Source organism: Fringilla coelebs (genome assembly GCF_963513975.1).
Source record: "Fringilla coelebs genome assembly, chromosome: Z".
Taxonomy (NCBI): domain Eukaryota; kingdom Metazoa; phylum Chordata; class Aves; order Passeriformes; family Fringillidae; genus Fringilla; species Fringilla coelebs.
The window spans coordinates 10153224-10180666 of NC_140031.1; the positions used below are offsets into that span (position 1 = coordinate 10153224).

Below are 27443 nucleotides of genomic sequence, written 5' to 3' on the forward strand. Positions count from 1 at the left end.
TATTTCTCCTGTATAATCAGCATCAATAAGTCCAACAATAATAGTAAGTGCCACCATGCTGGCAGATGGGCGTCCAATCAATAAAGCCCCCACTGATTGTCCGCGTGCTGTAACAAGGCCCTTAATCCCCATGGGGATACACTGCGGCTAGCAGTCTATCAAGGTGCAGTCTATTGAGGTTGCCAAGTCCAAGCCGAGGCTTCCGCTGGTTGCGGGGCGGAGGGAGGAGGCACTTGTGCTGGGAAGGCGCTTGGGTCCTGGGCAGCCACTTGTGTCAATGCGGGGTGACCCTTCCCACTGAGCCCCCAGTTTCCCAACACGCGATGGCAGGCTGACTCATTATGTGTGTCGGACTTGCAGCGCCGGCACCAGACAGTTCCCACTGTGCAATTCCGTCCCATATGGCCAGCTAGTCCACAGTGGAAGCATCGGAACGGTGACGGTCTTTTTTCTTGAGGCCGATTTACCGATCCTTGCAAGGGAGCAAGAGCAGCTAACACCTGATTCTGTGTCGCCTGCGCCTGTTCCTTTAAACTACTTCTTAATTCTCTTACTGCTTCTACTAACATGGCCTGCGGCCCCACCGGTACCCGAGCCATTCCTTCTAAAGCTTCTTCTACAGTCCAGGTACCAGGGAGTGTGACAAGTATACTCCGAGTGGCAGGGTTACAATTTTGCAGGGCACATTGCTTTAAATAGTGCTTCATGCATATATTCAGGGACCCCTGCTGTCTGAATAGCATTTGCTACTCTGTCAATAAACAATCCAAATGGCTCTTCTTTTCCTTGTTTAATTCCCATGTATGAGGGAATACCCCCTGGGGATTTCACCCTATCGAGCCCCACCCGGGCCAACCTCATAGCCTCTCTCAGCTTCTCGAGTCCGATTCATGATTGCGCCTCTGTCCTTATGTATGCCCCCACCCCCATGAGCTCCTCTACAGTAACTCCATATAGCAGATCTTCCCTGCTGTCCCCTCCAGCCGAAGGGGGGGCCAATCCCTTGTGGCCAGCAGAGGCACAGAGGGAGCAGAGGGGGAGGCAATCCCCCGTGGCAAGCGGTGGTGCGGAGGGAGCAGGGGGAAAGCAATCCCCCATGGCAAGTGGAGGCTGCCTGAGCAACTTTTTGCTCAGCCTGATGTTGTTTTAAGGCATCAGCAACTATCGGCCACGTTTTAGACAACTTTCTTTCAGTTTCACAATCATCTAGCACCGCCTCCCATAATTTATCTCTAAACCTATGCTCCTCTAACTCTTCAAAGACCTGGTTAGGATCTATAAAACACCCTTTTGCAACTCTCTATGCAAGCAATCTCGGAAGTTCTTTTGCTAGGTCTATACCCTGTAATCCCCGCTTTTCTAAAAAGCATTTAAAAAGGTTATAAGCCGCTTGTCTTTCTATTACCTTTTAATCTAATCGCCAGCGCTGTTGCAGCCTTTGCAAGACTTCGGCGGCTTTCATCGACCGAGCCCTTCTGTAAGGTCGCTCAGGGCAACGGAGCCTGCTCTTTTTGCCTCCCGCACTGCTTCGGGACCGACACAGATACTGCACTGGACCGTGGCTTGCAGGTTCTAAGCCTTCTGTAAGGTCCCTGTTCGGGCGCCATTTGTCGCGGTAAGGGAAGTCTTGGGACACTCAATGTGAGAATCAGCAAGCTCCACATTTATTGATAAGCACCAAACATTTACACACAACAAGTAATAAGCTCATGCATATTCTGTAAGCTTAAGCAATATATTGGTTATACTACAATATCAACTCTTCCTCATTCTTGAGAACTTACATTTCTGTTTCTCACGTCTCATCCTCATTACTGTTATCCTACTAAAGCTACGCTCAAGAACACAATGTTTTTGCAGGTGCAAAGAACTCAGATTAGCTGGGTTCGGTACTTTCCCAGTCCTTGGTCAGCTAACAAGAGAATGTCAACGTGATCTCTACCCTGTAACCATTCCTCCACAATTCTATTGTTTAGTCAAAGCACCCTCCAGGCAGGGGGTTGTCTGGCTTCAAAAAGAACCATCATGTAAAAGCACCTTTTCTCTGGAAGCCTGCACCTTGCACTGCAAACAAGCCTGCCCTGTGCCCCGGTCAGGATGCATCCCAGTGCCCAGCCTCTGGGCGCCCTTCGCCTTCCTGCTGGGACAAAGAGCCCTTTAACACCCACTGTTTTTTCCCCATTAGCTGCTGCTGCCTCCTGGTTTGGACCAGTCCACTTGACTTAACTGTTTACACCTCACTGCAAGGGGCTTTTTATTCCTTTGAATGGCCTGTGATTTGGCAGTGAGATCCTGACTGCTGCTCCCAGGCGATGCTCAGCCTGAGAAAGACATGAGCTACATCATGGTTCAGCAAAGCTTTGGTTTTCCTCCATTCTTCCACCTGTCTCTTTTCCCCTGTGGCCTCACGGAGAAATAGGTGTGCCAGGGAAAACTCTGGGAGCATGGGGCACTGTGGAACTGCTGGCATGGGAGCATATCTCCCCACAGGTGTCACAGCCTCACGATGAGGACCAAATTGTCTCTGCCCTCCTCCCTTCCTCTCTCTCCATCTCTCCCATGGAATTTCAATCTTTGGATATCTTTATTTTGGCCTGGCAGACTGAAGACCTCCCCAGAGAGTTTTCAGCCCTGCTGTTGGTTGCCACCCCATTGATATCCAGCACATGAACTTTCAGCAGCCTCTCACCTCTGCTCTCTGCTCCAGTTTTCTCATCTCTCCAGTGCCTCATTTCATCTCTGAATTCTTGCCATTCAATGCCCTTGAACTACATGGTGGAGTGGGAGGACCACACAAAGAGCATCTGAGATACCTTGATGAGACTTGTCAAGCTGCACAGAGCTAGGCACAGACTACTGCCACCCCTCAGTCTCTCCCTGCATCTACAGCTTAAGACATTGGAGAGAGGGCCAGAAAAACTGTGTTGCCAAATTGTGAGGGTTTTGCAAAGCTCTGGTGGATTTCAAAACAGGTCAGGCCCCCTAATGCCAAGTGCCACATAAATCTCCCAGTCCCCAAATCTGTTTTACTGACTTGTCAAAGGCAGCAGAGGACAAGGCAGCTGGAGGGAAGCATGGATGACCACTTGGCACCATCTCAATTTTTTATGAGTGTGCCCCATATGCAGTGCTTGGGGCTGTGCTACCTGGGAGAGTGGAGCGTGCAGTACAGGAGGACATGTGGCCTCTGCTCCTCTTGCTCAGGGGATCTGGGAGGTAGCACTGCAGCACCTCTGCTGCAAGACAGGCCCACGATAGGGTGACAGGCAGAAAGGGACTCTTGGGGACAATTAATTGCATAGGTTTAGCAGTTGTTGGTGAAAGGGTTGATTTATTGCCTTTCAGAGCAAAACAAAATAAATAAAAAGCACTTGTTATCAGGGTTGTGTTATGCAATGCCTTTCTTGCAGGATGTCTCCCCTATGTTGATGTTTATTGTCTTTGTGGATTGGGCTAGGATCATCATTTTGGTGAACTTCATAGTATTGCCTTAGAAGATGATAAAATTACTGGTCTTGATTCTATCACTCTGGTCCATGCTTCAAGTGCTGGGCAGGTCCTGCTTTAGAACCACAGAATAGCTGGGGTCAGAAGGGATCTCTAAAGATCATTGCCATAATGAGGAGGGGCTCTCTCAACCAAATCATGTTACGCACAGTCCCATCCAGCCTTAGCTTGAATGTTTCCATTGGTGATGGATGTGGTGATCACAAAGATCTGAGACCATTGTGGGCATCTTTGAACTTTTTCTGGTCATTGTCCTCCTCCTTGCTGCGGGAGCTCTCCTGCTCCCTGTAGCTGGCAGAGGCATGCTTCGTCTGTCGAGCCAGCAGCCCACAGTGACCAGGACCAGGGCTGATACAGCACCTTAGAACAGCCACTGCTGCTGCACTGCAGAAAGGAGTAGGTCTTCCATGGTGCCCCTCTTCCACTCTATCACCTGCAGCAGCCAAGTCATCTCATGATGCAGATATTCCTCACACACTTCTATCCGTTTGGCTGTGTCCATGTTGGCCTGGTCATAGTGCTGCAGTCTGAGCTGGATGGCCAGCAGAGCCAGGAACACAAGTCTTGGAGCCAAGACCTTGTGGATGGAAAGGGAGCTTATCAGGTTTGGCTGGGAGGCAACAGGGGCCTGGAAACACCCAGGATATCCCCAAAGCCTCTCTGAGTACTTGCCACTGTTGAGAGCTCTAAACTCCTCTTCCAGCCCAAGCAAAGTTCTGTGGCCTGTCCTGACCTGAGGCACTTGCATTTTTTCTCATTAGAAACACCATGGGCATTGCCCCCATCCCTGTCTAGCCCCGCATTCCTCTGCATGTACGCTCACTTGTCACCAGAATCCAGGTGTGGTGGGGCTGGTGACGTCTCTGGTGACACCTTCTGCTGCGACCCATACTCCCTGATGTTGCAGGAGAGCACCAGAGCCACAGCTCCCAGCTGGAAAGCCCCAGCCTTCATCTCCACCCCTCAGTGGGTCCTGGCCATCCTCACCAAGCTCCCTGAGGCTCTCTTTGCCAAGCAGGAAGAACCCTGGGGCTGTAACTGTAAGTAGCACAGGGGTTGTAAGTGGATGTCCCCCCACTTGCAGAGTGAGATGTGACTTTCTCTGGGCCAGGTGGGCTGTTTTGCCAAGAAGTTATGAAATCTTAGGTTGGGACAAAACTATTCCACTCTCTCTTCCTCTGGGATCCCTTGTGCTGGGGGCATGACTTGGCTTTGTAAACCCTGGTAATCAAGCCAAATATCAGTCCCTGGAACAAGTGGAAAAGATCCCGTCATTCCCACTTCCAGCTACCAACTTGCTGGCTACGAGGGCAAGCCCATGAGCTGGTGGGGATACGCCAGGACCCATCTCACTGCTCCCCTGGGGTTTCCCAGGTTCAGGAGAACCCTCTGTACTCCACATTGGAGAGCTCTGCTGTGAATTGGGCCTCTTACAAACAGCACCTGTTTTCCATGATGTAACAAAAGCCTTTCCAGACCCCTCAAAAGCCTTTTCTGACCCTGCTGCATGTGTGCTAAGACTGACATGGGCGCAGTGTTTCTGCCGGGTCAGCAGAACTCTACACCCAGCGCTCCTGTCCAAAGTCTCCTGGAGGCAGGAAGGGTGTGTGCTGGGGTGTGGGTGTCTGTAAGAGGGAAGCGCCCTGAAGTGCCTTTCAGTGTCAATCTCGTTGAAATGGGGCTGGACTGGCGGTCCCAAGCGGAGGGAGCACAGAACCACCGAGGGTGGGACAGCCTGTACACCTCGCCCAGCCACTGCTCCTGGGGGGCCGCGCAGGGCCCTACTCTCGAGGTGGCCGTGGGGACGAGGCCAAGCTCCCCGGGGCGCAGGCTGCGTCCCCACAGCATCACGGGGCATGCCGAGCTGGGAGGGACCCACGGGGACCATCGAGTCCAGCTCCCGCTCCTGCACAGGCCCACCCCGAGGCTCACGCCGTGCGCCGGAGAGCCTTCACCAGACGCTTCTTAAGCTCTGCCAGGGTGATGCTGCGACCCCTGGCGTGGCGAGGCCGTGCCAGTGCCCGACCCCCCCGCCTGGGCCTTTCCCGGCATCCAACACCTGCCGTGACTGACGGGCCTGGGCCCGCCCTCCGGGCCCGCCCCGGGACGCTACTTCCGGCGGCGGCGGCGCGCGCACGTGTGACGTCATCGGCCCCGGAAGGGCGGCGGAGGGGGAAGGGGCCGCGGGGCCCGTCCGGTCCGAGCTCCGGGTCCGACCCCGGTCCCGTGTCCCCACTCCCGCCGAAATGACGCTCGCCGTCTTCTTCGGGTGCACCTTCATCGCCTTCGGGCCCGCCTTCGGCCTCTTCATCTTCACCATCGCCCGCGACCCTCTCCGCATCATCATCCTCATCGCCGGGTCAGTCAGCGCTGGGGGCTCTGGTGCTGCCGGGCTGCGGGACCAGGATCGGCTCCGGGAGCGGCGCGCGTGTGGCGGGGCGCTGGGACCAGCTCCGGTGCTGCTACCAGAACCATCGTGGCGGGGGCACTGATTTTGCTGCTGGTGCTGCTCCTAGTTCGGATGTAATGGGCTGCTGGTCCCAGTACATCAGCACGATCACTGTAGTCGCGACAGGGGAGCTGGTACCAGTGGCGGTGCTGGTACGGTCTGGACGTGACAGGAGGGCTGGTACCAGTATGGGTGTGACAGGATGGTGGTGGCATCAGGGGTGTGATAGGCATGTGACTGGTGCTAGCTGAGACACTGTCGTGGCTGCAGCAGGCACACCAGTACTCACACTGGTGCTGTTGTGGGCTCACTGGAGTCACCAGTACTCACACTGGTGCTGTTGTGGGCTCACTGGAGTCACCAGTACTCACACTGTTGTGGGTTCGCTGGAGTCACCAGTACCCGTGCTGGTGCTGTTGCTTGCATGACAGGAGGACCAGTGTTGTTTGTCTTACTGTCACAGCACATCATAGACACGAGAAATCATACAGTACCAGTGTAGGGTGGGTAATGGTACTGGTGCGTGTGTGCAGCTGGGAAACTGGTACCAGTACCACTGTGGGACTGGAAGGATGTGGTACTGGAACTTGTACTGGCATGGATATGAGCCTGGCACAGATGTTGGTGCTGCTGTGGGCACAACAGGGGCACTGGTGCCAGTTCTGGTGACCAGTGGGGCAGGTGTGCAGGCACAGCACAGCATTGAGACCCATCCAGGCACCACCTGCCCAGCGCCGGTACCAGAATGGCACTGGTGCTGGTTGGAGAGTGGGCAAGGCTGGGGCACAGCTGCCAGTGCCAGTCCCTGCATAGCAGGGGCTCTGGCACAGCACTGGTGCCAGCAAGCTCTGTCTCTTACAGGGCTTTCTTCTGGCTGGTGTCACTGCTGCTCTCATCCCTCATCTGGTTTATCGCAGTGAAAGCCAGTGATCCCCAAGATGAGCGGCTGCAGAAGGGGCTCCTGATTTTTGGGGTGATGTTCTCTGTGCTGCTGCAGGAGGCCTTCCGCTTCCTTTACTACAAGCTCCTCAGGTAATGGTATCTCCCCCACTGCCAGCGCTGCTGGATGCTCTTCCCAGCTGTGGTGGTGCCAGGTTTTGCCTGTGAGCTGCTGGCCTGGGGGCAGTGCCAAGTGTGGTGGGAAGCTGCCTCAGTGTTTACCCTGAGCACATGGGTGGCACCTGTTTCACTGTGTTGACTTTAGTGAGTCTCAGGTGGTGGGGCAGAGCAGCCCTAAGGTCTGGAGGATCTGGTGCCCTAATTGACCAGCCCAGGTCATGGTCTCAGAGCAGCCTGGGCAGCTTCCAGCCTTCCGTTGTTTTGGAGTGCAGGGGTTTTTGCTGCCGGGGGAGCACATGCTGCACCTTGTCCTGTGAATGGACAGACACTGTGCTTGGGCTGGGCTGGCAGGCACAGGGAGGTGTCCTTCATACTCTTCCTGGGAGAATGCAGGGGGGGAGCCGTGTCGACAGGCTCCCTGCGGCAGGGCACTGCCAGAGGCAGGCAGGCAGAGGGTAGCAGAGCTCCACGGAGCAGCCTCTGACATCAAACCACTGCGTTTCCTTTGCCTTACGGATCTCTGGTCCCAAGCACTGCTGTCCTGCCTAGGCTGAGGACCTGCCTGGCATCCCCCTCACCTGTCACACCTCTAGTTAGTACAAATTATGAAGCCTCTCCTCTCACAGTTTCTCTCCCCATTGAATTTTTCTAACTCTTCTGGCTCTCCCTGCATCTCCTCCATTGTTAGTCAACATCTTCTTTAAGTGCAGAGATCAGGTACAGCCTCCCACGCCTGCAGTGGGGCTGCTTTCCATGCGGGGGTGCTGCTTGCCTTACACCCAACGTCCTGCTCACACCAGCCCTGCTCTCCCGGGCTGGCTGGCACCTACATTCCTCTGTGGAAAATCTTTCTTTGTGGCCTCACATGATTTTCACATGCCTGGTTTGTCTGGTGGTACAGTCACACAGACAGTCTCCGTGGTGGGTGTTGTTTTGTGGAGGGGGAGGTTGCCAGGAAGGTGGCATGGTGCAGAGTGAACACTGCACCATGCCTCGGGAGGTGGCTTGGCTGTGCTGGGCTCCAGTGTACTCTCACTCCACAGGAAGGCCATTGAGGGGCTGGTGGCCCTCAGTGAGGACGGTTGCTCCCCCATTTCCATTCAGCAAATGGCATATGGTGAGTGCTGTGCAGAGTAGAACACCCTGACCCTGGGGCAGGGGGCAAGGCTGGGTGGGGCTGAGGATGGTACTGGGAGTAAAGGGAGATTTCTCATGCCAAATCCTGCTCAGAGGTGCATGGGGTGACCCTTGGGAGGTTCAGGGTTTAACAGTGTCCCTGTCCCGGCAGTGGCTGGCGTCGGCTTTGGTCTCATGAGTGGCGCCTTCTCCATGATCAATCTCCTGGCAGATGCGTTAGGGCCTGGCACTGTGGGCATCCATGGGGATTCACAGCTGTATTTCCTGACCTCAGGTGAGTAACAAGCACCCTTTGTTCACATCTCTGGCCCACCTCAGATGCAGCAGATGACTTGCTGGAGTTTTCCCTCTTAACGTTTTCTTGTCCATGCTGCACCCTCACCTACCTGAGCCCCTTATAGTCCCCTGTCACATATCTCTGTGGCAAGCCCTTCTTGCTGTTCCCTGTGGCCCTCCCTGCTCTTCTTTTCATGTCTCCCACACGTGGAGTCTGGCCCAGCACCTCCCAGTCCAGCCAAACTGTTTCTCTACCCTCCCTTTACAGATTCATCTCCATCCCTTCCCCAAGTCTGCTGGCTTGGTCAAGTGGGTGATTCCCTGGTGACACCTCTGCTTTTCCCTGCAGCTTTTATGACCATGGTGCTGATTTTCCTTCACACCTTCTGGGGGATCCTCTTCTTTCATGGCTGCGAGCACCGGCGCTGGTGGGAGATCGCAGCAGTCGTTATCATGCATCTCACTGTTTCGGGGTTGGTGAGTAACTGGGAGCAGGGCTCTCTGCTGGGGTCTGTATCTGGAGTACTGGTCCCTGTGCTGGGAGGGAATAGCCATTGGCACTAGTAAAGGAGCTGGCCCTTCACAAACCAAATCCTGGGGTTGGTCCCGCTCCCACCTGTCCCACTCCATTCGCTGAGGTGATGACACTGCCACACATCCTGTCCCTGTCCTCTCCTGCCTGCTCACCCTTCTGTTCTTGTGCCTCTCTCTGCAGTCATTTTGCAACCCCCTGTACGTGGGCAGCCTGGTGCCCTCCTACCTGCTGATGGCTGCTGCTGCTGCCTGGGCTTACCTACTCTCGGGGGGATCCGCGCAGAACCTGCGTCGCTTCCTGCTCTGTAAGTGCTTCTCCAGAGAGGGGATGGGGGACACTTTGGGTCTCATGGGGTGCCAGGACAGTGAGAGGTTGTCCTAATGTCTCAAGCAAGGGCGTCATCCTCTTGTCTCCCAGAGTAGAGGAGGAGGTGGTTTTTGAGGCCATCGTGAGGGTGTTGCCTCTCCTGAGGGAAGTGGGGTAGAGTTTGGTGAAAACTCACTGTTTCTCTTGTTGGTTCCTGCAGGTTTACGGAGCGGAGCCAGCCCCCAACCAGGATCCTGAGGCCCTGCAGGATGTTCCGGTCCCCAGTCACCCCTCCCCTCCCCTCCTATCCTGGCGGCAGGATCGGCCATCACCTTCTTTGCAATATCTTTTCTCCTGGACTGGGGGACCCTGGCCAGCCCTGGTGGGGCAGGCACTGGGGTCCAGCTGTGGCAGCCAGCCGACCAGTGTGGCTGAGACTGGCTCACTCCAACGCCCCTTTGGGAGTCCCCATAAAACACCTCTGTTTTGGGGGACCCAACTTTGCTGGCCCTGCTGTGAGCTCAGCCCCAGTTAGCCTGCCTGTGACTGCCGGAGGCTTGAGCCCAAAGAAACCCATCGCTTCTCCCCCCGCTGCCACAGATGTGCTGCCCCCCATGCCAGGGCAGGGGGCCCGCATTGCCTCCTCGCTGCAGGGTGGAGGAAGGGGCTTTGCAAAGTGCTGCCGTGTCGTGGGTTGTGGCTGACTGCTGTAGTGCTCCTTTCTCCACCTCTCTGCCCAATCCTGCTGCCCCAGGAGCCACGGTCCTGGCAGGGCTGAGCTGGCATCCTGGTGCAGCAGGATGGTGCTGAGGCACCCGTGGGTACTGACACCATGCAGGATGGGAGGAGGAGAGGGAGATAGACAGTATCCAAAGGACCCAGTGGGCACGGAGGGTGGTGGAGGGCTTGGGAGGAGATGCAATGCCACAGCTGTTGCCGGCACAGATTTGGGAGGGGGTTCAAGGGACCATTCCAATGGATCATTGCCCTCTCCTGTTCTTGGGGATTTTCAGGCGGGTACCAGCCCTGGTTCTGTGCCACAGGGCTGGGAGGGAGAAACTGCCATCGGGCTGAAAAGGCAGTTTTATCCACAGTGGGCTTTTATACCAATAAAATTAAGTACCACAGACAAGCGGGGTTCTGTGTGGCCAGCAGCGCTGCCCTCATGGGGAGGGTACAAGCAGTGGTAACAATGGCTTGCGGTGGTGTGGCTGGAGGGGGATAGTCTGGCAGTTGCAGACCCTGTTTGCCTGCAGGCCTTGCTCCTGCTCTGTCCTGCTCCTGCTCTAACGGTGGCTGAGCTCTAATTTTACAGCTTTGGGGTGGAGGCCACTGAGGGCTGGAGATTGGCAGGTTCCTCTCCTCTCCCCAACAAGGCCAGTTTATTTCGGTTTTGTCACAGCCCTAAAGCTCCCTGGGACTTGACTCCTGCTCCACAGGAGCCATCATGAAAGGTGGGAGGTAGCCACAGATCTAGGGTTGTTCTGGCTAATCTAGCTGTGATAAAGCCAGAGGTGAGCTGGGTGGGGACTGTCCAGCAAGCAAGCGGTGGCTCTGCCACCTTCAACTCTGCCTTTCTTCAGCCTTACCAAGCCACAGCTATGTTTTTCCAATGCTTTGCACAAATAAGAGGAGGAAGAAGTCCCAGAGTGATGGAGGGCAGGGCTGGGCTGTAGAAGAAGCCTTGTGCTGCTTACTCTGGAGCTCTGCCCGGTGCACAGAGGCTGATGCTGTCTTTGCCGGTTGGGAAGGGGTCCCTGCCCACCCCTCTCCACTGTGGTTCCAGCTGAATCAGGGTGCTCTTCCCTGCCCCACAGCTTCCCACAAAGGCAGCAGAGACAGCTGGTACCATGGGAGGATTTTACTTTTTTTTTTAAGTTTTTACCTTTTTTATAACAAAAATATCTATTGGGGCCAAATGCTGCCCCCCAGACAAACAGTCCATGTGGGCAGCCTGTGCAGCCAAGGCGTGCTGGAGCACTGGTCTCCCTTGACCTGGGGTGGGTGTGAGGGGAGGTGGGGTGACAGGCTGAGCCAGTGGGGCTGGGACTGCCTCAGAGGTGTGGAGTTTACGCAGTGTTCTCGGTGCTGGCTGCTGTGTAGATGACCTTGGATTTGGTCGGTGAGTCCAGCCTGGTGGGGAAAGAAAGAGGGGGGGAACTGTTAGACCAAGTGGGAGGTCTTGTTGCCTGAAACCACCTTCTTGTGGGGGCCCTGGGCCCATTATGCCCCCAGACACTGTCCTCCTCTGTCTCCCCATTGCTCACCGTGCATTGTGGCTGCGGTGCTTATAGATGTACAGCAGGAAGGCCAGTGCTGTGACAGCAAAGAGCACCCCGAAGAGCACAGCCAGTACATCTCCTGCAAGCCAAGCACAGCCATGTCACACTGGGGGTCCCCTGCAACTACTGGCTGAGTAAGAGGAGCCAGTAGTTGCAGGGGAGCAGGAGCAGGCTGGTAGCCCAGGGTGAGAGGGGACACAAAGGACCAACCTTGGCTGAGCACGCTTACCTGCATGAAATGAGCTGGAGTGTCCTTCTGAAAAGGAGACAAAGATTGGAAAATGAGAACCAGCAGCGTGGATGCTAGAGCAGCCATACAAACCCACTGTGGCTGCCTGCCTCCAACTCAGCACGTGGCTTGCACAAGGCCCCGATTCCCAGGCAGGTACACTCCATGCCCCCACCTTCCCCTGCTTTATGCCAGCCCCTCACCTACCTGCTGTTGCTGAATCATCGGTACCTGTAAAGAGAGACAACACAGTCAGGGGGTTGCATTTGAAGTATTTGGGGAGGGAAGTCTCAAGCCCGAAGGCTTTTGGCTTCCACTTCCAAAGTAGGGCTGCCTACAAGCCTCCCCTGAGCAGGGGAGAGCTGCCTGCCACATCCCCAGCAGCTCACAGCACCTTGCTGCAGGAAGCCTAGCCCTGACTCTGCCAGAAGCATAAGAAAAGGGGAGAAAAAAGGATCCCTGAACCACAGCTCACACTTGAGCCATACTGACCCCAGCCAGAAACTCCCCCCACTGTTGTTGCTACAGCCAAGGAAGCAGGCAGGGCACTGAGCACTGCAGCACCCCATGGCTGCACAGGAGACCCCAGAGAGGCACCTGGGCAGAGCCCAGCAGGCAGCAGCCATGGGGACGGCTGCCTGCAGTGAGATGGTCAGCAGCTCCCAGGGAGGAGGCAGCCACACATTGCAGGTAGGGCACCTGGCATGGGGATGGCTTGGTGGCCCTACGTGCTGGGAGGGAGCTGTGCTGGACAAATGTTTGCCCAGCATGAAAGCGTGGCTTTTAAAGAGCTGCATTATCATCTGTACATGGCTCGGTATGGTGCACAGAGTGGCACTATCTATGGGCTCTATCCAGCTACATGGCTGCTGCAGGAAAAGCTGGCACCTCCACCCAGCAGCTGGGGACGGGAGTGGTTATCCTGAGCTGGAGGTGACTGGCAAAAAGATCAACAAGCAATGGCACAGAAGGTGCAGCAGCGAGCAAAACAAGATGTGACGCCACAGCTCTCCATCTCAATGCTCTGCAGCCCCAAGGGCTAAAGCAGGCACCTATCACTGACATGGGGAGAAACCCACAACAATCCTGTGCGTGCAAGGCAGGGGACCAGTAACCTCATCCAAGAGTACTGGGACATTTTCCTGGCACTTCTGGAACAAGACCTTTGTCTTTTTGTTACAGTGGGGATTTTTGTATAGAAATAGCAAATAATTAAAAAAAAAAAAAGTAGAGCTGGTCAACTCCCCCCTTGCCCCAGTGTTGGGAGGCTTTGGAACAGCTTCTGTAAGAAAGTAGTAAAAGAAAGGCTTGGAGGTAAATGGAAAATATGATAAAGTATCTAAGAGGTTTACCAAAGATAGAGCATGCCAGCCTAACCCGATATCCTTCTTTGATAACTGATATTCTAGACAAAGAAAATGCGGTAGATTTTATCTCTCCCAGTTTCAGTGAAGCATTTGATGCAGTGCCACATGGGAAACTGCTAGCCAGGCTGAAGACCACAGTGATTAAAAGCCTAGAGCCATTAGCAAGCAGGCTGCAGGTGGAACGGTGAGGGAAGTGCCTTGCGCCACATTGTGTGGTTATTGAGGCATTGCCCAGAGGCCTGGGACCAACCCTGTGCTGTTCCTATTAGTCACTTTCGCAGAAGGTGTAGGAAATGCCATCAGAACAGAAAAGGAACAGGATGTTGAACAGAAAACCCCAGTGACCTCAGGGAGCAGCAATGGGCAAAAACTCAGTGATGCAGAGCAATAGTCACACCTGATGATTAATAGTGATTTCTACTCATGCCTGGAAATCACCAATGCAAGAAAGACCTTCAAGGAGAAATAAAGGATGGGCGTTCAGGGACCCCTCAGGCGGGGACTGTGTGCCTGGCCAGGATGGCTGTGAGGCCATGCTGACTGAGCACAGCCTTCAGGAGGGGGCCCCAGCACTGCCCATCCTGCAGGATCTGGGGGAGGGGTGCTCACTGCAAGCTGGAATCTCTGGCAGCTCCCACTGAATTTATGTATTGCATTTGGGGTTGAAGTAGCTAGCTGCAGTGCTAGGACCTGCCTCTTTGCTCTTGACCATGCATCCTCTAGTCCTGCTACTGTTCTGTCTGCAAGACTAAGGATAAAATAAGTTTCTATAAACCAGTCTTCCCCAGACAGGGTGAAGGAAGTGCAGAAATGGGAGACAGCAGGACCCTAAGACCATAGCTGCCACATGTCACCTGCCAGGCAGGTCTAACCCATGATGTGTTTCTGTAAGATACACAAAGCACTGACTCCTATCGCTGGGAGCAGCCTGAGCACACTCAGTCACTCCTTACCAGGAGTGTGTTTCACTAGAGGGGTGGTCTGGAAACTCGCCAACACCCGTCGCCCGTGCAGGTTCTGCACTGGCCGGTAGTTGTTCTGCAAAAGCTCGTCCTCAGGGCTTCTCAGGGTCGAAACCAGCATTGACATCTGGAAGGAGAACAGTGTGAGCAGAATAGCATATAATATATGTGGGAATAACATCCCGCGTTTGCAAGCAGATGAGCTGCAGAGCCCTGGCACAGGACACCTGCACCAGCTTACAGGGAGAGGCTGGGAAAGACCCGATGCAGAGCTCATTGCCCTGACACACCTGGTGATGAGAGAGCAGCATGGTCTGGTTGAAGATTGTCCACTTCACTGTCTGGTAGCAGGGAGGGGTGGTCAGAGAGCCATTATAGTGGAAGTAGAGCTTCAGGTTGGCAGGCAGCAGACCTGCAATGTTGAATCCGGGCACTAAGGTTTCTTGTCCTGGGAGAGGAAACATAATGGGAGTGAGACTGGTGCAAACCCCTTGGAGGACAACAGCATGAAGATCATGGGCAGTGTGGCACTGCATGTTCTGCAGCTTTGCTCTGCTGAGCAGCTGGTTTCTCTGCTGGGCTGCAGCCCCTGACGCAGAGTACGAGGTGGGACAGGACCTTACCTACTTCTTGGACTTCATACAGATGCTTAAGTATTTCATGGTAGTATTGGTTCTCCCCATGCCCAACCTGCAACACAGAGGATGCCAAGGTAACAGCAAGGTCACGGGACAAAGGGAGACAAGACGGTGATGGCAACAGAGAGGTACTGCTCCTTGAGAGAGGCACCCTATCCCAGTGACCCCTTCATTCTTATCAGGGCTGACCTGCCCTTTCTCCCCCCTTCTTCCAAAGTACATTTGTGCCTCTGTCAGTCCCCAAAACTGTGTCCAACTCTGCCCACCCCAATCCCATCTTCTCCCTGGTGATCCATGAAACTCACCTCTAGAAAGGCTCCCAGTACAGCGAGGCCATCTGGGTGAACCATTGCCTCTGTAAAGCTGTGATACTTGGTATTGTAGTGGACCACATGGATCTGGAAGGGAACAATGCAATCCCAGTGCTCGATGGATGCCACCGGGAGATGCTCACTCCCACGGGGCTACAGCCTGCTGACAGAAGGGCTGTGAGACATATGCAGGTGTGATGAGTACCACTGCAGGGAGGGGAAAATGCTGGTGGGTCCAAGAAAATCTTCTTGTGCAAAGCAGCCAGCATGAAGCTCTGCCTGCAGGAACTTCCCTGCTCAGGAACAGCAAATCAGCATTCTGAACTGCATAATGGGGCTAATACTGCAGAGCCAGGCTCATTTTGAGGACAGCAGCTAGAGAAGGAGGGATAAAACCAGATGGGAGCTGGCAGAGCAAAAGGACAGTGTGTACAGAGTAAACAGTCCCTGTAGCTCCCAAAGCAGGCTCACAGCCTCTAGAAAAGCTGGCTTCCACAGCCTGGGGACTGCCACAGCTCCTGCTCCATCAGCCCAGGACCAGGCTTCTGCGTGAGTCTGGCTCAGCACCAAAGCGTGGCCTGCTACACTGAGCTCCACTGCTGCAGAGCTGCCCAGGATCCTGGCCAGGAGTTACAGCCCACATCCAGTGACAGCTAGAGCCATGGGCAAGGAGCACGACAGCATTCCAGCACCTTCTGTGCCCAGCACCATGAGGGAAAAGGCGCATCCAGCACCACGAGGGCTCCTCACCTCGGCAGCAAAGCGGTGCCCATTGACGGTGTGCTCCGAGCCGGGTCCTGACGGGGAGCCCCAGTGCAGGTGCAGCTGTGCAGCTCGGTACTGCTGGGCATAGCCTCCAGTGAGGGCCAGGGAGTCGGGCAGCTCAAGGACAACTGCAGAGGCAGAAGGAAGAGGTCAGTAATACAACAAAAAGCCCAGTCCATTCCACAGGTACGCAAAGGAGGAGTCTCAAGGGAAACAGTCGCTCTGGGCTTCTAGAAGCTGGTCATAACAGAAGACCTTGCTTTACATTTGTCACGAGGCTGTGGGCAAGCCTGCCAATGTGGCAGGGTTCAGCTTCTGACCTAAGGTTGTAGCATACTGCAGTAAATATGTCAGCTTCAAAAAGAGCTGCTATGAAAATGCTGGAAAGTGAAGAGCCCCTCCACAAAGACTCCTGGGGCCAGCTCCAAGCCAAATGTTATCCAACAATTTATTCAGTAAGTGAGAATAATATAAAGAGACCGTGAACAAAATTCATAGAGAAGGATACTGGCAGAGTGGTGAATATCTTTGAGAGCAGGGCAAGGGGACAGAGAACTGTGACTCTTGGTGAGCTGGGACCTTTCAACTAAAGCAGCCTGCAAGTGTATGACAGCACTGGAGCTAGTGGCACAGAAGCATTAAATATTTTGAAAGTACATAGAGCTAAAATTTTTGCCTCTTTGGATACCCTAAATTCATACTTTGTTTTTTCTTTACTTTAGTGTGGTTTTCCCAGCTATTTTGGACTTATGCAGCAATGTGGCAAATCTAAAACTGAGTTACCTGGACATGTGGCAAAAATATCAGGAGCATGCCTAGACCCTGAGAAAGGCTGTCCTATCCTTTTAAGGACCTTTTCCTAATTTTTAATGTAAGGTCTTTTCCTCGTTCCTTTATTAAATGGGGGGTCCCTTAGTAACATCACTAATAGGGCACAGATTTGGGATTAACCACGTAACAGGGCTATGATGAGTCATTGGCCATCTCAAGTTCCCTGCCACTGGGTTCAGAGATAGAAAACTCAAATACAGGAAGTGAGAAACTGTTCCCTCCCTATGAATTTATCTGCTTTTACCCTTCTTTTGTAGAGGTAAACCATTGTCTTCTTTCTCCTATCTATCCGACTCATTTTCAGGCCCTGAAAAAAGCTTATATAACATATACACTTTGTTTCCAAAATGAGTAACTGTGCAAATATCTAACTAGGCTTGCAACTTTTTATTTATTTATGGGTTTTCATAAAGCAGACCAGTGGTTGCCACAATAAAATAGGCGTCTTAAAAGCCTTGTGAGAAAGTACTTGCACTTCCCCTCTCCCCAATGAAAATGCTCTCACTGCTTTTCTAAACACCAAGCAACACCAGATGCCAGGGTGTCTAAAATAGCAACTACTGAGCTCAACTAGTTTAACTCTGCAGGCACATTAGGGCAGGAGGCCATGATATAGAGCTCTGTGCATGCAGCACGCAGCTGATCTGACCATACACAGCAAGCCTGACCTGTCAAGTTTGCTGTACACACAGGTCAGCTCCATCTCGTTGGCTACCAGGGCAAGGAGGTGCCTTATCGCACCATCAGCAAGTTCTTAAGTCCCTTTCTCCATAACCCCTTCTTAGCTCAGGGGCTGGCAGACTCCAGTGTGCACAAAACATTCTGCCTCCTCCAAGAAAAAGCTGGTAACAACCAGGTCCAACCATCCTCAGCCATGGAAAGATGTGGTTTTCCTCCATATCTGGAATACCGAGGCTGATACTAAAATAACATGAATAAGTCGTGTCCAAAAAGTTGTTTACAAAAAACGTTCTAGTATTGGAGTAGGGAAAACAAAAACCTATGAAAATTTCTTAAGATTTGAGATAGAATCCTTAAGTACAGACAAAGGAAGGTGGTCAATGTTCTGCCCTAAAAGACAGGTTTAAGTAGCTTAAAGTCTAAGCCACATCCAGAGACTGATGAGTCCCTTGAAAGTGAAATGCAGGGGAGGAAACAGTGGCTGAAAATGCACATCAGAAATATCAGGGACACACTTTTAAAGGAAATGTGGAGTTAAAAAATTTCAGGACCCAGCTCCCAAAGACTCTGGACACCTTGGGGCTTCTCACCTTGTCCAGGAAAACAAATGGACATGTAAAATTTCTACAGCCTGTTGCTTCCCTTTTGGCCTAGGGAGAAACAGGGTTGCAGCCTGCAAGACAATCTGCTTCCCAGAGCCCAGGGGAAGGGCATCAGAGAAGCCCAATTCTGCTGGGAGAGTCTGAGCATCCTCTCCTTGTGCTCCAGCCCCTGCAGTTGCCTCTGCCCCCACCTGTGTGCCCATTGTTCTTCAGCTTGAGCAGCTCGTTGGCGGGCAGGCTGTAGCCAGAGAGCTGTATCGGCCGCAGGTCGGGGGTGAAAATGGCCTGAGCTGTGTCGACATTGATGGGTGACTGCTTGGTGCCCCCACACTCCGGGTAGTCCGTACTCCAGTGCTTCAGGTCTGGTGTGAGAAGGAAGGGAGGGACTGTCAGCGAGATCTTCGGGGTGAGGAGACTTCCAGAAAGAAGGGGTGTTGGGGAAGGGGAGTTGCACTGGCCAGGGAAGTAGCCATGCACAGAAGTTTAGCTTCCATGAAATTAGCTTGGGAGCAGCTTTATGGGAGCAGCAACATGTGACTGAATGCAGCTGTATCAGGAAAGGTCTCAGAGCATGGTGAGCTGCCAGGAAAGTCTATTTTTGGGGTGTTTAGGAAGAGTGCAAGAAGATCATTTACAAGTGGATTTGGCAAGCTGAGGAGCTGCTGCCCTGCAGCTCATCACACACTGGCTGCCTTGGACAGCCTGGCCTCTGGCAGGTATCACCCCCAGTGCTGCTAGAGCAAGGTACCACAGTGCTCCTGGGCTCTGTGGCAAAGGGCCAGCTGACATGGCTGGGCTGGATGCTGAAATGGCCACCTCTTCCCAGTGCCACAGCTGGGATAAGCATGGCTGATGCCTCAGAAACCTCCCTCTGCACTACAGAGGGCTGCTACTAGTATGTCATGGGCCAGCACAAACCCAGGCTCGTCCCCAGGCCAGCCCCTTGCAGGACCCCTGTAAATATGGAGCTGAGTGTTAGCAGCTGAGCCAAACCCCAGAGTGATGGGGCAGTAAGTAGTAAAGGGTGTATCTGTCATAGCACTGTGGTGATGCCCATCATGGGTGCTGTGCAGAAGCCCCCCAGGCCTTGCTGGAAGGGCAGGGCCAGGCAGGATGGGGAGGGAGGGTGACAGAGGGCAGAGGTGAAGACAAGCTAATCTCTGGGCTGGTCAAAGTCCCAGCATGGGCTGCAAGTCCAGCCTGGGGAGAGCAGGCTTTTCCCCCACTTGGCACAGGGTCAGGGAGCTTTCTTTCAGGGGGAGCCGTTCCCTGAGGGTCATCCCCCCACACCCACGGGGCCGGGAAAGCCCTCATTGGAGCTGCTGCTTCCTGGTGAAATCAGATCAACCTCTGGCTGTTCAGCCCACCCATGCCTGAGGACGGGCACTGTGTCAGGGTCAGGCAGGAGGGAAGGGTGAGTTGTGGAGTGTGCACGGAAGCCTTGTAATAATTAACCACAGCTGGGTCAGTTCCAGGTAGTAGAAAAAAAGCAGAAGTAACTGCAGGGTATTTACCTTCATAGCTCCAGTGGCTGTGGCCTTGAAAAAAAAAGAAAAGAAAGAACCACATGAATGGAAGAGAAAGGTTGTCAGCAAACACACCTCTGCCAGGCAGCCGGTCTCTGGGCTCCCACTGCCTTCCATTCCCCTCCCGGCCTTTGCTTTCCCACTTCTCCCTCTGTCCCAGCAAAGAGCATGTTCCCAGAGGGTATTCCTCCTTAGAGCATGTGTAGGAGGTCTCTTGCAATTGTCAGTCAGAGGAAAAACCCCAGGGCTGACATTCTGTCATCATCCTTAAGAAAGAAAAATCAGAGACACTGTCTTCCACTACCGTGCAGCTGTGCCAGCTGCTGCTCCAGAGCAGCCAAAACCTCCCACTGCCCAAAGACAAGGCACTTCACAAGTGCAGCTCTCGCACTCCACGAGGAGTTTGGGCAGCAAGATGCACTGCACCATGCAGACACCCTCCTCCCGCCTGGGAAAGCTGCCCTGGGATGACAGCAGAGGAAGGAAACAAGCATCAAAACCTCTTTACATCAGCGAGTGCCCCTGCAGTGGGGATGGACTTTCACAGGAAAATGTGCCAGGCCAAATGCTCAGCCCTTGTCCCCAGTTTTAGTTCATATGACCATCCAAATGCCCACACAGAGCTTCATAAGGTCCTACCATGCAAAACCCTTTCCTTTGGAAAAGCAGGAGGGAGGATGGGGCATCCCATGCCAGGGCCTCTGCATTTCTTGTGTCACCCATGGGTCACACTGTGACCACAGCAGGGCAAGATGTGATCTGAGCTTCCCACAGCTGATGGTGTACCAGATCTCTAGATCTAATGTGCAGATCTAGAGGGGAAAAAGCCCTCCTGGGAAGGTCCTGAGAGTACCCGGTACTTAAAAGGCTGGCCTTCGCACTGTCACTCTCCTCCAGGGCTGCCAGCAATGCCTGGATTCTTGGCACATCACTGGAGCTGGCCTTAGAAGTGCACCAGGACCTCTTCTCAGATGCCCCTGACCAAACACCTTAGCTATCACCAGCCCTTCTAAACAACCAGCCCCAGGCAAACGGATGTGTGGCTCAAATTTGCTCCAAGAAGGAAAACATGGCCCAAAAGGATAATGTGCCTGCTCTGGCTGGCACAACCAGTAATTCATAGGCTCCTCCTCTGATTTGTCCTTACCAGCAAGCTTGTCACTGGAGACAGGCTGTTGGCACTTCCCAGCCTGCGAGTGCAGGAGCAGGGTGTGCCAGGATGGGACAGGTTTGGGGCAAAGGGGAGCATTCATACAGCAGCAATGATATGGAGGAGCATTTGAGAGGTACAGTTGAACCCAAATATCATCTCTGTCCCTTGGTGGGGCCATTTGGTGGGGGTCTGCCAGCCTGTCCAGGATGCAGGAGGGTCTCAGCAGGGGCTGCTCCGGCTCCCATCCCTGCTGCTGACAAGAGTTTATCGACACGCTGCTGCTATTAATAGGAGTGGATTCCAGCTCAGGGGTGAGAAATGAGGAGGCAAGCTTTCCCAGGCCCAGATGTCCCATGCAAGGCCCTAAGCCCAGCAGGATCCTGCCCTGCACTCAGCGAGGATCCAGGCATGGGCACTGCTGGGGGTCTTGGTGCATCTGCCGCTCAGGAGAGTGGATGATCACAGCCAGGCTGGGCTGGAAAAGGCTGGAGGGTGTTCAGGGGCACTGTGTATTGCAGAGAAGGGAACAGATCTTGGGGGTCTGTCCTGTGTGACTGGTGACTCACTTGTGTCACATTTCTGATGCTCAGGAGCAATGCTTAGGAATCTCTTTGGTATTCCCAAAGGCATAGGAAGAAGGAGTAGCAAGCAGAGGACTGGGCAACCTCAGCTGTGTGCACCAGGGCATGTGGGCTGTGAGACAGACTGCAGTGCCGTCTCCATGTCTGCTTGCATGGCACTGCCCAGGGATGCACCCAGCTGTGCTACAGCAAGCTGAGATTCATTTACTCTGCACACCTTGCTCACACAAAGGATACCTGCTACCCAGACACTGACTTTGCACAAAATCAGAGAACATGGACCCTTCTCCAGAAACACTGTATATCTTCTCTCACACTGCTCCTACTCTCCTACCTCTCCTGGCACTACCTGCACAAAGAAACACTCACACTGGGGCAGTCCTGGCACAGGCAAGCACAGCACCCCAGGGCTGGCACATGGTTCACTGCACATGCCTCTGCTGGCACAGCCTGCCCTGACACCCCACATTTTGCTCACCTCCAGGGACTCTGCCTGGACAGAAAGCAGCTCAAACATCGTATCACAAATTGAGCAATAGCCCCATGCTGACACCTGCCCTGTTGTGTCAGCGCTGTACCAATTACCTCAGGTTCTTACATATCCCAGCACATGCCTATTCCCACAGCTGAGGGGACTCTGGACCCTCCTCACAGCCTCCTGCCAGCTCAGCTCAGCAGCTTTGGACACCCCAAAGGCTGAAGCTGCACCCAGGAGCCACTTCAACCCACCCCAAAACAACAGACTTCCCCAGGAATGTCTCGGCATCAAAACCAAAAGGATCCATGAGCTCTTATCCACCTACTGAAGCCCCCTTGAGTGTGTTTTCCCATCCCGTGGATCTGGGTGCAGTGATGGCACAGCCAAGCTGCCCCCTCAAGCAGGCATCTCTCAAGCGCAGCTGTGCAGGGTTGGGCCCCCCTGGCACACGCACCGAGCGCTGCAGGAGAGCGCCGAGGCCAGCCCTGGGTCAGGCTCTCGGCATCAGCCCCTGCCTCGGCACGGTCCGGAGGAGCCCTGCACCAACTACTCCGATCCCTTCCACCTGGGGGCATTTGCAATCTCGCATCCCTTTGCCGTGAACATTAACCCACTGCCCTGCCCAAGTGACGATTTGCATAATTCAGTCTGCCTCCCACACCTCCCGCCGGAGCACGTCTTCTCCCTCGAAAAGCCGTGGGATGCCAGGTCTCCCTCCTGCTGGCTGCTGCCGCTCACCACAAAAGACTGCTGCACCTCGGCAGCGGGTGCTGCAGCTCTTTGCATGCCGTGCCTTTCTTCTGAGCACCCACTGGCCCGGCAGGGACTGCAGAGCGCTCCCAAAAACGTGGGGGGATACAGCCCTGGTGGTGCGATACGCACAGCGGGAAATAACGTGCAAGAAGAGAGTTCCTTGCAGGGGTTCCAGCAGGAGAACACAGTAGGATCTGCCTGCTCTTGCAAGGAAAAACGCCTCCGTTCTCAGCCGCGCAGAGCCCGCCGGTTCACCTGAGTGCCGCCCGCCGCCCGCCTTTCCCCAGCGGCCCGCGATCCAGCCAAGTTTCCCACGAGCTTCCCCCCTTCACGCCCTCCCTTTGTGCTTTCTCCTGCTGTTCCTTGCTCCCACTCAGCCCTCCCATTCTGGGATACAGGCTTTGCTGCAAGTGCCAGCTCCCTTCCCTCCTTGACATCCAACACCATCCGACAACACTTTCCCGCCGAGTTCAGACAGACGCTGCCATTACCAGCGTGCTGCTCCGCATGTCCTGCAGTCCGGGAGGAAGGGTAGGAGCAGCTTTTGGCAGCATGAGGAGCCAGCTCAACCACTGGCTGCTGCGAATTCCACGTAGAAAAGGCACTGATGCAGCAAGCTGCACCCAGGAGACCTCACCAAGGGCACACAGGGATGGACTGTGCACCCAAAGGACTCAGGATCATTTGCACAGACCAGGAGGCAACCCGCAGCAGAGCCAAACGATAAGGAAGGAGACCAAGGGTTTGCCCTATGGGTCTGCACCTCCCATCCTGACATTTTCATGGTTTAGGGTCTATGCAGTCCGAGGCTGATGCAGAGCACTTGATAACACTGAAACACGTGCTGCTCACACCGTGGATGCTGCCTGACAGCAGCACAGCCACTCGTGCTATCTGCTTGCCTTGAACTCTAGAAGCTCAATGGCTCTTGTGTAGTTCGCAGGACAGTGAGCTCACTTCTAGCTCTTCCATCCTGCACTTTTATCAGCTGGGCACACTGCGCCTTGTGCTCAGCCACAGGGAGTGCTGGCATCCTGCCAGAGCCTCCTCTTCCCACTGGGACCAAATCCTGAGCAACACCTGGCTCAAAGTCCCATGGAGTGAGTTCAGCTCACAGATGCCAGACCAGGACCACCTTGCTGTCCCAGGCTATGAAGGGATCAGTGAAGCTCACGGCTCAGAAGAGAGAGTAAGTGGAGTGCTATTCCTGAGGGTCAGTAGGCCAGGAGGTACCAGGCCATGCAGAGATGCACAGAGTGCAGGTCCCAAAGTAGGGACCAGGCACAGCAGCCAGGTCCCAGCCTATAAAATACATCCAAACACCATGTCCCTTGAAAGCAGTGACCTGACTGCAGAACCTGGACGGTGCCACTGTGCTCATGCTGACTGTGCCACTGTGCTCATGCTGCCCAAAGCCAGCTCTCCAGTCTGTGGCAAACACGGCACAGGCATACAGTCTGGGCATGGGGGTGCATGACCCAAGCATCCTTCTGCCATGCCCCCCAGCAAGTGTCTCTATGGGAGGGCTGTGCCATCCCAGCCCCATCTTCTCCCTGGTTTCTCTATCCAAACCCACCTCCATGCAGCAGCACCCATGTACTTTCAGCCCAGGACACCACCCCATGTGCTGCCCATGGGGACACTGATCCTGCCCAAGCTTGGCTGCATTAAAGCCCCTTTGTGTTTATAAACTCTGACCCACTGTAAGCCTTTGGGATCAGCCTTTAATCTGTCACTGGCAGCACAGGTTGCTGCAGGGATTGTTCTTTGTTCTCATGGTGGAGGACTGCTTGGGCTGTGCAGCCCAAGATTGTGCCAGCTCCCCCCAGGAGGGGCAAGGGTTTGGGTGGAGGAAGACATAGGACAGGCTTTACTCCAGGGTGTGTTCCTGCTCTCTCCAAACCCAGCTGCCCCAGCAAGTGTTGGGGGAAAGAGGAAACAATCAGAGCGCTGTGGAGAAAGGGCCATCCCAACAAAAGGGATAAAAATGGGGAAATCCCAGAGGACAGACCAGTGCTTGAAGCTGGGGACAGAGATGAATAAGAAGTATTAAGCAAGAAAAATAGGTTCACTTGGAGAAAAACGACACTGGAGAATGAGCAAGAAGAGGACACTGAGAGCAAGACACATCTGACTAAGAGGGAGAGGAAACTGGGAGAGGGAGATACTGTTTCCCAAAGACATGCTCAGCATGGGATTTAGGTCTCTGGGCAAGGCAGAGTCTTCTCAGGGAACAACCCCATGGCAAATCCCTGAGCATGTGCTGAATCCATGGGCTGGGAAGCCACCAGCCCTACCTCATGCACTAGCCTCGAGGAAGAGGGAACCAGCTCACCACCCAGCAGAGGTGCTGAGACACGCAGGTCCTGGCAGCTGGTAGGAGTCTTGGAGGATTCCAGCCATGACCTGCTTCTCACGGGATTTCATCCAGACTTTCAGCCTCTTAACACTGGTATAGCACGGGCTAACTTGCCTGTTCCCTACTGACCTCCTGACCACCTCCTTTCCCCTTTTCCATCCCAGTCCTCCCACCCAGCCATCCCAAGCCTCACACGGTGTCAGCCCCTTGGCCAGCGCAGCACACCGGTATGCTGAACGCCCGACACCCTCCCACCCTGTGGCCTGGGTTACTTAATCTCTGTGGCAAGAACTGTCTGCATCCCCATCTCTGTCCAGGGCTCAGCCCCACAAGAGCACAAGAGCGTCTCTGGTAAGAAAAGTGATTCATTGGAATAACAAAAGCAGCTCCTGGCACAAAACAATTCCTGGTCCTTACCACAGGGCAGCTGTCCTGTGGCACAGGTCAGGACAACTCCTTACCAGAGGCAAAACCAAGGACGCACTATGAGGCTGAGCCCGGGAAACAAACCTGTGGGCAAAGCAGGGACAAGGAGCATGAACAGGGACAACAACGTCCCTGTGCAGCACTCAGCCCTAGAAAAGCAAATCCACAGCACTCCCCCAAAATCTCTGCAGGGCGCTGGCAGTGCCATAGCCTCCAATCAGGAAAGGGACCAAGACCAAAGACCCAGGACTTTTTCCCTGAACCTGTAACTCTGAAAGCCCCTACAACACCAGCAAGACATCTCATGGGGAGGAGGAGGAGGGGCACACAGCCCTGCAGCCCTGCGTTCTGTCACGTCCCCCGTCCCCCATCGTCAGCCCCCCTCCAGCTCTGCAGCAGGGCCAGACCTCGTTCTAAGTGGGCCGCGGGGGGACAAGGTGGGCGCCGGGCAGCCCAGCCGACTTTCTTCAGGGTAAAGGGGACCGGCCGCCGTTCACCACGCCGGGTGCAGGGCTGGAACCTCGGGGAGGTCCCCGGGAGCAAGCAGGGTCTGCTTGGTGCACAGCCCTTGTAGCCCCATCTCAGGAAGCTCTGAGCCCCTCAGTCTGATGCAAGAGGGACTTAGCGAGGGAAAAGGGCTGCGGACAAAGCGAAGGCCCAGCCCCTGGGCAGGGGTCGGGCCAGTAGAGCCGCACGGGAGTTGGCGGGAGCAGGGACAAAGGCAGGGACGTGCTGGGGGGTGCAGCGCCCGCAGCTGGGCGATGCTGTGGGGACGCATCTCCTCATCCTGGGGCGCACCTGGAGCCCTAACACGGGCGCAGCAGGAGGTACAGCAGCCCCTCCACCCCCAAACCAAGCAAGGGGAGAACTCCCTGGCATTTGGGATACCTCTCCACAAAGCATCAGACATCCCAAATGCCAGCACCCCTTGCACTGGGGCGCTCCACTCATCAAAGACCCCCAGCCCAGCAAGGGAGGGAACCCTGTACATCGGGACACCCACCCCCCCATGTATCAGAGACCCCCAAACTCAGTATTGGGGTGCTGCACGCATCAGGGTGCTGAAGCACTGGCGATCCCAAACTAAGATCCGAGGCGACTCCTGCACGGGGACCCCAAAGGCAGCAGCGGGGTGCCCCACGCCTCCTGGAGCCCGGCGCACCGAGGGACCCCGCTCACCTTTCCCCGCGGAATGCGGGGTCTCTTCGCCGCCGTGTTCCTGGTCGGAGCCGGCACGGCCCAGGGCGGGTAGGAGCAGGAGCGGGAGTAGGACCGAGACCCGCAGCGCGGCGCGGTTCATCTCCGGCAAGTGCGCGGGTGCGGGACGGCACGGCTCCGTGCCTGCCCGCCCGCCCGCCCGGCCGCACGTAAGTGAGAGCGGGCGGGGAGGAGGAGGCGGCTCTGACTCACGCCTCCGTTACCTTTTATAGGGGCTGGAGCCAAAGTCTGCCGCCGCACGGTCCAGGCAGGTGAGCCGCCCGGCGCGGGTCTCGAACCCGGTACTCCCCCCGGGGTGCCCCTACCGCACCCCAGTCCCCCGCCGGGACACGCGGCGGAGCCGGGGCGGGGGAGCCCAGTCGGCTCCTCAGTCCCTTCAGCTATGGGTGTTTCCTCTCCTCACTGATGGTTCAAGGACCCCTCACGGGTGGGGGTCCCTCTCCCCAGCAGTTGGTGAAAGACCCCTCAGCCATTGGGTATCCCCTCTCCTCAGGGATGAGTGAATGGGCTCTCAGTAGTCGGTGTCCCCTCTCCTCGGTGATGAGTCTTTGCTCAGACAGCCATGGGTTTTCACTCTCCTCAGCAGTGGTTGTCTGCTCTCCTCAGCAATGCAGTTGGCACCCCTTGGCCATGACTGTCTCCTCTCCTCAGTGGTCAGTCAGGGACCCCTCCATCATGGATGTCCTCTGTCCTCAGAGTTGAGTGAAGAACCCTTCAACAGTGGCTGTCTGTCCCCTGTCCTCACTAATGGTGTTGGGACCCCTGAGCAGAGGGCTTCTCAGTGGTGGTTGTCCACTCTCCTCAGCAATGGCAGAAGGACCCTGCTCTGTTGAGGTGCAGACCCCTCCATGACTGTCCCCTCTCCTCAATGGTGGGTAAGGGACTCTTCAGTGGTGGATGTCCCCTCTGCTTGCTGATGTATAGTTAAGAAAAACATTTCTATGGAGGCTAGACAATGGCACAACTCCAGTCTGGGCAGAAGTCTTTCTCCTGCTCCTCAGAGGTGGCAGGA

General features: G+C 54.9%; 2 protein-coding genes across 3 annotated transcripts; one reads left to right on the plus strand and one right to left on the minus strand.

The window, feature by feature from the left end:
• Positions 1–5655: 5655 nt before the first annotated feature.
• Positions 5656–10391, plus strand: LOC311164909 (gamma-secretase subunit Aph-1b-like). 2 transcript variants are annotated; one of them, XM_084224581.1, is made up of 7 exons: positions 5656–5866; positions 6818–6988; positions 8059–8132; positions 8304–8426; positions 8778–8905; positions 9144–9267; positions 9490–9668. In XM_084224581.1, exons 1-7 carry the CDS (start codon positions 5754–5756, stop codon positions 9525–9527), a joined length of 771 nt encoding a protein of 256 aa, XP_084080707.1. In that variant the 5' UTR covers positions 5656–5753; the 3' UTR covers positions 9528–9668. The 2 variants fall into 2 exon arrangements, with proteins under 2 accessions (XP_084080707.1, XP_084080706.1); XM_084224580.1 differs by lacking the exon at positions 9144–9267 and having other exon boundaries at positions 9490–10391.
• Positions 10392–11054: 663 nt separating this feature from the next.
• On the minus strand, positions 11055–26579 carry LOC311164953 (carbonic anhydrase 9-like). The gene is made up of 12 exons (XM_084224643.1): positions 26393–26579; positions 19452–19475; positions 18129–18299; positions 15809–15951; positions 15053–15145; positions 14733–14799; positions 14400–14557; positions 14101–14236; positions 11988–12011; positions 11781–11807; positions 11537–11630; positions 11055–11402 (listed from the first exon to the last, which is right to left on the minus strand). The coding sequence occupies exons 1-12, from the start codon at positions 26511–26513 to the stop codon at positions 11339–11341; spliced, it is 1122 nt and encodes a 373-aa protein (XP_084080769.1). The 5' UTR covers positions 26514–26579; the 3' UTR covers positions 11055–11338.
• Positions 26580–27443: the final 864 nt, after the last annotated feature.

What these genes read in the sequence shown, in the direction of transcription:
- LOC311164909 (XM_084224580.1), top strand. Translation starts at nt 5,754, where the DNA reads ATGACGCTCGCCGTCTTCTTCGGGTGCACCTTCATCGCCTTCGGGCCC. An exon ending in CATTCAGCAAATGGCATATG is followed by an intron (nt 8,133 to 8,303) that starts GTGAGTGCTGTG and finishes CTGTCCCGGCAG; the next exon opens with TGGCTGGCGTCGGCTTTGGT. An exon ending in ATCTCACTGTTTCGGGGTTG is followed by an intron (nt 8,906 to 9,489) that starts GTGAGTAACTGG and finishes TGGTTCCTGCAG; the next exon opens with GTTTACGGAGCGGAGCCAGC.
- LOC311164953 (XM_084224643.1), bottom strand. Translation starts at nt 26,513, where the DNA reads ATGAACCGCGCCGCGCTGCGGGTCTCGGTCCTACTCCCGCTCCTGCTC. An exon ending in CCCGCATTCCGCGGGGAAAG is followed by an intron (nt 19,476 to 26,392) that starts GTGAGCGGGGTC and finishes TTTTTTTTCAAG; the next exon opens with GCCACAGCCACTGGAGCTAT. An exon ending in TGCTGCTCTCTCATCACCAG is followed by an intron (nt 14,237 to 14,399) that starts GTGTGTCAGGGC and finishes TTCTCCTTCCAG; the next exon opens with ATGTCAATGCTGGTTTCGAC.